Below are 9,928 nucleotides of genomic sequence, written 5' to 3' on the forward strand. Positions count from 1 at the left end.
CTAAACAAGCAAGTGATAAATTTACTTTTCTGTTTGAGACATTTAATAGTAAAGTAGCACATAGTATATATCATAACATAGAACACTCACTTTTGGACAGAACAGTGCATTCAAGAAATTCTCAAATATCTGATTCTCTCCTTTCATGCTAATTAGTAATTATTTTCCATGTAAATTTAGGTTTTTTATTATTAAGTGATATATATTTTATATATATATAATATATATGACAAGCTGAGGAACATAAAGCTAGAAAAGCAAAAGCAGATAAGTTATGATCAATTTAAAGAGCTACATTTCTAGATCAATAACATAAACAGTAGGTTGCAATGATTTAACCTAGTAGTAATTGCTCCTTAACTCTTCGCAAAAAACAATCACTAGGTGTATTTTCTTTCTTAAATATTTCTCAAATCTATCCTTTCCTTCCTATCCTTACCATCACTTCTTTAAATCAGATATTCATTTAAATCTCTTTCTAAAGGTTTGTGATAGTCCCTTAATTAATCCCTGCAGTGTTGCTCTCCTCCAGGCTACCTTTTTCAAAGTTGCTGAATACTGTTTCTAAAACACAGATTTGATTATCTGATTTCCTTGCATTAGACCCTTTTGGTTCAACACTTTCTGGTACAACGACAAGGTCCAACCTCCTTAAGTAGCACACAAGCCTTCCCTGAAAGCGATTGTGAGAAAGAGTTCTAAGACCAGACTCTACTATCTGGACTTACTAAATATTTATAACAATATGTTTATTAAAATGTTAACTTCTATTAATATTAACTGGTTTCTCCCTCACTTCCTGTGTTTACCCTGTTTTGCCATTACACGATTGCCTTGCAATTTTACATTTGTATTTCTTTATTCCTTTGTAGTTAGTGATAATGCTCTCCTTCCACCCCACAAACTGGTTAATACTACCTCAAGTTTTAACATTAAGTTCAAGAATAATTGGTTTTAATTTTGAGATTAAGTGACTTTTCATTGAGTAAGACACTTGTTTTATGAACTCCTCTCATAATTGGTCTATATCTCTATTATTCCAGTTATCACATGGTATGACATTATCCTTATGTATCTGTTTACCTCTATGAGACCATAGGCAACTTGAGAGCAGGAACTATGTCTTGTGCATGATTGTGCCCTGATACAGTTCCTGGTACATAGCAGACACGTGATGAAAAAGTTTGTGGAATATGTAGGAAATTGCTGTATAAAGAAAAGATTATTATTTCACAAATCACTCTTGAACTCACTATTATGTGGTTCAGTTTTGTTTGATTGAGATCTTTGTGATACATTTCTTTTAAAATATATTTCCAGAGAATGTTATTTTCTGAATTCTTGATGCTTCCTTTCATCTAATAAAGATAAGTCAACCTAGTTTCCTTCCCTGCCTTGATTGTCTCTACTCATAGAGCTAAAATTAATGCTCTACTCCAGTAACTATATTAGCATAGGTGTCTAGTATTTTCATTTCCTCAAATTAATAAATAAACTGTACTAAAATTATAGACAATTTAAAATTTGTATGGGAAGTGAGCGGTACAAGCATGTTGACGTTTCATGATATGTTAAAAAAAGAACAAAATGGGCATGTAAATGAAATTATGTCTGCCATGAATCTTGATATGGATATATTATTTAAAGGCTTGATTTCAACTATTTATAAATAAAGACTCTATTACTGTATAAAATTAAATTGAGGAATCTAGCAGATCATAATGATTTTATTTATATGGTTTTCTTGTTGCAAGGAAGTTGTCACTTGGAATAAAAAAGCATTATTGTTGGCTCCAGAGTGTTGGAAACATATTTGTTATCTAATATATTACAACTGAAGATCTGCTTTTTATAGGACACTAACAAGTGCTGGTAAAGACCTACAAGATAATTTTCTGATGGCCCTGGCAATGAGAGAAGAAGACAATCGCAATGGAAAACTGAGTGTAAGTGCATTTCACCTAATAGCTTAAAATGTATACACTGAAGGCACAATTAACATTAAAAATATAGCATTAAATATATTTCTTAAAGTAATTTATAAGATGTAAAATATGGTTCCTCTTTATTAATTACATATTATAGGAATAAATGTAAAAGTCAAAATTCTCATTTACATCTCTAGAAGTAGCGAAATGGTTAAAAGAAAAGGATTCTAAACATTCATTGCAAAGAAAATGCCTTTGCGTGGCAGAATGGTTCTTTAACCTAGGTAAAGCCTCCTGCTTCTTTTAAACTTAACCTCTTTTTACACTCTCTCAAGTTGCATCACCAACTGACCCCAAGTTTTGTCCCCTGATTTTACATGACTCCTAAAATATAGTACCATAGTCTGCCTTCTAGTCCTACCTTAGAAGATGTGATAGAAATCATATAATAGAAGAATATGTGTTATCATTATTATTTTGAATGATCCAAGGAGAATATATTTTTACTTTATTAAAATGTGTGCTATATCAAATATGTAGAGTATGCGAATATTATTTGGAATAAAGATTTACTTTCATGCTTTGTTAATATGGTATTTGTGATAACAGTCTGTGTAAGTCTTAACATATTCCAAATAAAATTTAATAGAAAAGGCAAATATTCATGCTAAAACTGTAGTAAGTGACTGACTTACAGAAAAATAATCAGAAATAGTGTGATAAAAAATATTTAGAGCAACAGAACAATATGTATATAAGGACATCTATTCTACCAATACTTTCTCAAAAAAATGTTGGAGTTTTTCTCACTATCAGATCCACTGAAAATATCACATGTAGGCAAAACCCTCAATGTACTTCAGAGAGAGAAGAAATCATACCATGTTTAGTTAATAGAATAGAATTAGCCTCGACTTAAAATAAGGGAAAATTTCTTGTAGGAAGTAGGCTGTCAGAGGTTTTAAAAGGGTAGGGATGGAAACATGGGCAGAGACTAGACTTTGGACAGCCTTAGTAATCACAATAGAAAAGTCTGGAATTTATCTGACTGTTAGTATAGCAGCTAGAGAGATTTGAGGAAAGGCAGGAGAAAGTGGTGTCAAAGAACTTGTTAAGGACGTCCAAGAAGGAGCAAATGATTATCAGTGGTCAAACAAGATAAGGACTGAAAAACCATCCATTGTGTTTGCCTGTAGATTATTATTATTTTTTAATTTGTCAAGAACAAATTCCACCCACAGTAAAGCAGTAAAGGTAGAAAACAAATTCCATAAGGTTGAAAAAAATGGTCCACGATTAAATAGTAGGACCAGCAAGCACAGACAGCTTTAGAGACCCAGAGTCTGTGATTTGAACCACAACGATTTGCTTCTTTTCAAACACATCTTCTTTATCTTGTACTTCCATTGTTACCTCCTTTGATGACTAATTACAGCACTATCCACCAACTTACTCAGATCAGAAGCATGTCAGTTACAGACTCTTTCTCTCACCCGTGTTGAATAAACTACTTACCAATTTCTCTTAAGTATAAGTCAAATCAATTTACTTTAATCATCCTAAGTATTGTTTACCTTGATTCAAGCCATTATTATATCTTAAAGAAATTAAAACAGACTTCTAAATGATATGCCTATATATATTCTTGCTCAACTTCCATTCATTTTCCAGTCACCCAAAACATATTTCTTGTGCATTTGCACAAGTTTGGAATGGTTCTAGGTATTGGGAGCCTGAGGTGCTGCAGAGTTCATGACCTTAGCAGGTTTATATTTTACAGAGTGGAGATAGAAAGTAAGACAAAATAAAAGTGGAATAATTAAATTCAGCTCTGGATGAATACTATAGAAAATATAATATTAATATTTAAATTAATATGCTCTTCCATCATCTGTTTAGACAAAACATTGAAATTTATGTGCAATTTATGTACAAAATATTTTAAAATATTTTTATTTGTTGTACAATGCTTCAAATGACAGGGACAATGAATGTTTTTCCCTAGTAATGTAGCTATTTAGCTTTATTTTAAATATGAGCCGTTCATGTATGAAAATGTTTCCACCTCACGCCTCATGTATTTTAGGTTTAAAAATTCTTAAAAGACTAAAATGAATAATTTTATTGTTTCTTTCTCAATTGTATGCAGATCTATTGTTTTCTGAGCAAGTGTAGCTTCCTGATTGCTCATGCTATGAAGTTTTTAGCACTACTACCACAGTGAAGCATTTATAAAGTGTATGCTTATGACAAGTGCTTGTCACAGCACATTGTACTGGTCTGTTTTCGAATAGCCAACAACTCACATTAGAGGCAAATGACAGTAATTCAAACAGATGTAAAAATTCAGAGATCTGAACTCGTCGAATAAATATATGAGCTATTACAAATGCATTTTCTCAGAAATATCAGTGAAAAATTTATAGAAATTAAATATTTAAATGAGGCTGAAACTAGGACATAATTTAATCTCCAGAAATGTTGCAATAGAAATGGTAGAATTACACAGGATGCTTTAATGAAGATATACATCTTGAGAGCATTTCATGTATATGTTAGAGACTAAGCAACATCTTAGAGGTCAAGATGTGGTAATTGAAGAAAAAACTAGTTAGAAATTAGAGAGGTAAAATGGATTATTTTGAAACAATAATTTCCAATTTCTTTCAAGACTACTCTGAGGTATTTGCATAGCAGATCAATCTATTTTATTTCCTTTCTTGGTGTCTATGATGTAGTTATCTTACAGTTTTTCTACTTTCTTCTGACTTTTTAACTCAATCTCTTTCTTGGGCTGATCATCTTATACCTCCAGTTGACCTGTATCGCTTCTACTATACACATTTTCCCTTAGTAAACCATCAAAACCCATGAGTTCACTGACTACGTTTCTTGCTACAAAAACCAGAAACCTGGATCTTTTTTGTCTATCTATTAATTATGTTTTTACAGTTAGTCATTAAACAAATAGTGATAAATGGCTCTATATGAGGCATCGTACTAACTGCTTGGGATATAATGGGTGGCAAGTGCTTATGGAGCTTACAGTTGTTTGGGGCAGAAAATGAATAATCAAATAATCATTATTTGTATAGAAATAAAAGCAAAAATGCAATGTGACAGGTGCTATGGAGGAAAACACAAAAAGCTCTGATTGTGTGTAAGTGGATAGAGGATGATATAATCAGATTTTCAGACAGAAAACATCAGTGTGCCTTTAGTATAGGGAATAAATTACAGAAAGGATAAAGCAGATGCCAGCAGATGCACTGCAAAATCTGATGAAAAGAAGAGAAATGATTTGAGAGCTATTTAGAAGGCAAACTTGGCAGGATACTGTGATAAGATATAGTTAAGGAAGGGGTAGAAAGAAAGGGGGTGGTCTTTGGAGATAGGTAGATGGTACTGCCACTCTGAGATGTAGTGCACTAAAATATCGGAAATGGGGGACACAGATCATGTGGTTGATTTTGAACATACTGAATTTGAGTTGTTTTTGACAAAAGAATATGTGCAGATGTTAAGAAGCTGGAGAAAAAGATCTGAATTCTACTCCAAAGTTTACCTCCATATTGCTATCCCTCAAATGCTCAACATTTACTCTATTACTAAGTTATTTGTTTTTCCTTTTCCACTTATCAGATTTCACATCCATTTGGTCACCAACCCTGGTCAATTTTACTTGGTAAATAATTCTCAAATAAATGTGGGAGAGAAGGCAATGAAGCCAAAGAGATTGGTAACAGACAGGTCTAAGGGCTCTGTTGCTGTGCTCAGTAGCAAGGACAGTGTTACTGAGATGAAGGTGATGAATGTCCTTAAAAGAATGTATACAAATGGTTAATGTGATCAGACATTCAATTTAAGAGTACACCGGCAGCAGTATATGGGGATAAGTGTGTCTCCATAGAGATGGGGAATGAGATATAAGACAGGGAGGTCAACTGAGAGGCTATTGTAACAGTTCAGGCAATACATAATAGAAGGCTGAGATAAATAAATGACAAAATGAATGGGAAGAGAAAGATTGAGTGATTACTTAGGAGATAAAATCTGCAAACCATGTGCTTGTTTTTATGTAAGAAATGGTGATTTGTGAGATTCAGTGGAGAGTGAGCAGCTGATAATAATTTTAATAATGGAAAGAAGTATAATCCTGGCTTTAGAGGATTTAGTATAGTTCAGTGATTAAAAAACAAAATTTTGAGGTAGACAGTAACTAGACTGAAGTTCCAGACTCACTGCCTACCAAGTATTATGGATTGCAAAGGACATTACTGTATTTTCTAAGCCACAATTTCCTTCTCTGTGATGTGGGAATTAAAAGAGTACCTTCATCTTAATATTATTATTGAAAATATAGATTAAGCATTTGTCACACTGTATGATACATGACAACTATTTAATATATAATAAATTTTATAATAAAGGAGTGTTATAACTATAAAGCTATAATTGTGAATAAAATAGATATAGAAAATATGCAATACTTTTTTCTCATAGTCTTTAAGGAAAACATTGATTAGATTTGAATTTCTCTTTAGAAAAGATAGTTGAAACAGTTCTTTGAGACAATCAGTTGCTTATATATTTTATTAGAGATGTAAATATTGCTGGTCATTGTAAGATATTATGGCCATCAGAATATTTTTTAAAGAAACTATAGATTTTTTAGTGTTGTAGGAACCACTCTCCATTTTAACTTATACTCTGTCCAAACCACTTTACTATTTGTCAAAACAAAGATTTTGGGAGATGGGTCCTCCCTATAGTGCTTCTAATGTAATAGGATTATGTAACTCTTTCTAGTGAATAAGCATCCTCCCTATAGTGCTTCTAATGTAATAGGATTATGTAACTCTTTCTAGTGAACAGGCAGCTAGGGGAGGAGAAAATTATTTTTCAGATGGTAGCAAACTAAGAATCCCTGATTTGTTGAATGAAAAAAGTAAAATAAAACATTTCCTTTCTAATCAAAGACTCATGAAGATAATAATGAGAGGTCACATGTCACATGCTGTTCTGGGTGGGAAAAGTGAGACCCATTGACACTTATTTTCTCACTGAATGTTGACTGTGTAAACAGTCACATGGGTGACTAGTTTTGGCTTTGAAATATGCATTATTGAAACTAGTAAAAAAACATTCCCTACAGCTTTTCCTTTGTCATTCAAAGAAACCACTGTACCTGGGTCAGGAAAACTTATGAATTAGGTGGTTCCTAATATACCCATTTCCTGTGTTGAAATCTCTATGAAACATAAGATTGTGTTGTATATGACCAATAACATTGTGCTGACATGATCTTTTCCCGCCTTGCTATTTTCCAACTTTTATAAAATGTTCCCTTTCAAGAAAATGAAGGTATTATACAGATGTTTATTTATTTTTTAATAGAATTCATGCTTGTCTACTAATAAACCCTTATGGAAATTATATGACTCACACCATCTTACCCTCATTTTAAATAAATTACATCAACGTTTTGGGGAAAATGTATATCAACGTTTATTTCACTAGAAAAAGTATAGCTGGATAGATCTTTAATTTCCTTATTTCCTGGATGAAAATTTGATACAGAGGCAGTGAGAAGTGCAGGACAGAATAAAGGTTATGGAGTCATCTTATCTGAGTTTGAATCTTGAGTTTTCTACTTATCACAAACTAAAGACACATTTCTCAACACAGCCTCAGTTTCCCCACCCAAAGTATGGGGATAATAATTTTCACACTGCTGAGATATTTATAGAATAAAATTATATAATGTGTAAAGCACATCTAAGCCTAAAACTTGGTAGGTGTGTTTTTTTTTTTCTTTTCTGAGACAGTGCTTTGCTCTGTTGCCCAGGTTGGAGCACAGTGGTACCATCATGGCTCATTGCAGCCAAGATTTCCTGGGCTCAAGTATTCTCCCACCTCAGCGTCCTGAAAAGCTGAAACTACTGGCATGTGTTGCCACACCCAGCTATTTTTTAAAGTTATTTGTAGAGACAGGGTTTCCCTATGTTGCCCGGGCTAGTCTTGAACACCTGGGCTCAAATTACCCTCTTGTTGGGCCTCCTAAAGTGCAAGCTACTGCATTATAGATGTTTAATAAAGCATAAATACCATGTGTTACGTTAGGTCAGATTCCCTAAAAGCAGAGCCTAGGATGCCAATTTTAGTGCAAGTGATCTATTGAGAAAATTCTCTCATCTGAAACCTGTTATGGCATGATGGAAGCATGATACTATAGAGGAAGAAGCTAGGCAGAGATGTGGTTTCAGTGGAAATCTAGTCTCAGTCTGATCTCACAGAGAGCTCTGGAGTATGAGAGATTGTTCTGCCTGCGGCAAGGGGAATTTGCTTGTATACATTTCCTTCCCCATTCCTCTCTCCATCAATTAATCATCAGCTGCCACAGAGGTGGGAGATGGAGAAGTAGCTCCTGTCAGCTAAGGACAGTCCTTTCAAGGAGGGTGCAGGTGGGAACTATTGGCTTTTAACACCTGCAGCTCTGGAGCTGGGTACATCTGCCTGGGAAATGAGATCTAAAAGGGATACTACCAACATCCACTGCAGTGCTCTATAACTACAGATGCTAAAGCTTAGTTCTAGCCATTTTAGAAAAAAAAAAAGTATGTAATTGTTTCACTAATGTAATCTTACATAAGCAAAACATAATTCTGTTTAGGTATTTAAAGTTATCAATCATTTTATGTGAAAATTTAATGATATCTTTAGTGTTACATATCTGACATGAGATATAGCCATTTGAATTGAAATAAAAAGTATTTGGTCATTTGCAAATAACCAAAAGCCCAAGCATGATTTGGTGTCCAAAAATTTTACATATGTAAGAAACTTTCCAAGTTAAATCTTGTGTCTGCTAGTACATGTCCCATATATAATTGGTGCTGGGTTTTTCAAACTGACAGAATCAAGACAGCCAATTATACTTCATTAAGACAATTAGATAATAATAATAATGATTATAATTTCAGCAATAGCTAACATATATTAAAAGCTTACCAAGTACTGGACATTTTTCATAAGTGCTTTATATCCTTGAACTCTTAATATTTACTACATATATGAAATAGAAATAGGTATTATTTTTATATCCACTTTATAGATGAGAATTCTGAGGCACGAAGAGGTTGAACATGTTATCTAGGTTTACATAACTGATTAGTGAGTGACTTGAAATCAAATCTAGGCAGTCTGGCTCCAGAGTCTGATTTTAACCTCTATGCAAATGAACAAAATTGCCCTTCACAGAGCAAGACTTATGAAACCATATTACTTATGACAGTGGGGTATTAGCTCGGATGTAGCAGGTAAACCTGATGTTAATAACAACAGTAGATACATTAGTAGCTTGTATTGCATGACTGTCACTGCTCTAAGCACTTTGTATGTTAACTCAATCATATTAGGTGACAAAATGAGTCACAGAGAGGTTAAATACTTTGCCCAAAGTTCATGGTAAAACTCATATTTAAACTCAAGCAATCTGGGTCCAGATTCTGGGCTCATTAACCATTGTGCCCCCAAAGAGAGACACTCATCCATGGAAACATGAATATTACTTCCATGTGATTTAATTAAATATGAAAATATGGGAAAAAATCTCTTTATACCTCCTGGGAAGAATTTATTTAACAAAATGCTAAAATCACAACCCGTTAAAAATATTTAGTAAATCTGATTTCATTAAAACTAAAATCTTTTACTGACAAAAGGTAACTAGGAATGTTTAAAGACAAGCCACATATATTTGTAATACATAAAACTGAAAAAGCATTTGTATCAATAACTTAAAAAGAATTTTACTAGTTAAAAAATCCAATCAACAACTGTACAGATAATAAGCAGGCAATTTAGGGATGAGGATGCCAAATAGTTCAATAAATAGGAAAAGACACTCAACTAATCTGATTGCTAATCACAGACAAGAGAATTAAAATGAGCTATATTTCACACCCACGAGGTCGACAAAAATTTTTTTTTTTTTTTTG

The 9,928-nt window shown here is 33.1% G+C and overlaps 1 protein-coding gene across 1 annotated transcript in view; it reads left to right on the plus strand.

Annotated features, from left to right (window-relative positions):
* The window catches only part of LOC108522835 (uncharacterized protein C4orf22-like), a gene marked incomplete at its 5' end in the record, with an annotated part of 281,587 nt that overhangs the window by 213,575 nt on the left and 58,084 nt on the right, over positions 1–9,928 (plus strand). Inside the window, one exon of the mRNA XM_017863276.1 lies at positions 1,856–1,946. Within this exon, the coding sequence (XP_017718765.1) occupies positions 1,856–1,946 (91 nt within the window). The remainder of the gene's footprint in view (positions 1–1,855; positions 1,947–9,928) is intronic.

This window comes from Rhinopithecus bieti, unplaced genomic scaffold (genome assembly GCF_001698545.2).
Source record: "Rhinopithecus bieti isolate Rb0 unplaced genomic scaffold, ASM169854v2 scaffold_68835, whole genome shotgun sequence".
Taxonomy (NCBI): domain Eukaryota; kingdom Metazoa; phylum Chordata; class Mammalia; order Primates; family Cercopithecidae; genus Rhinopithecus; species Rhinopithecus bieti.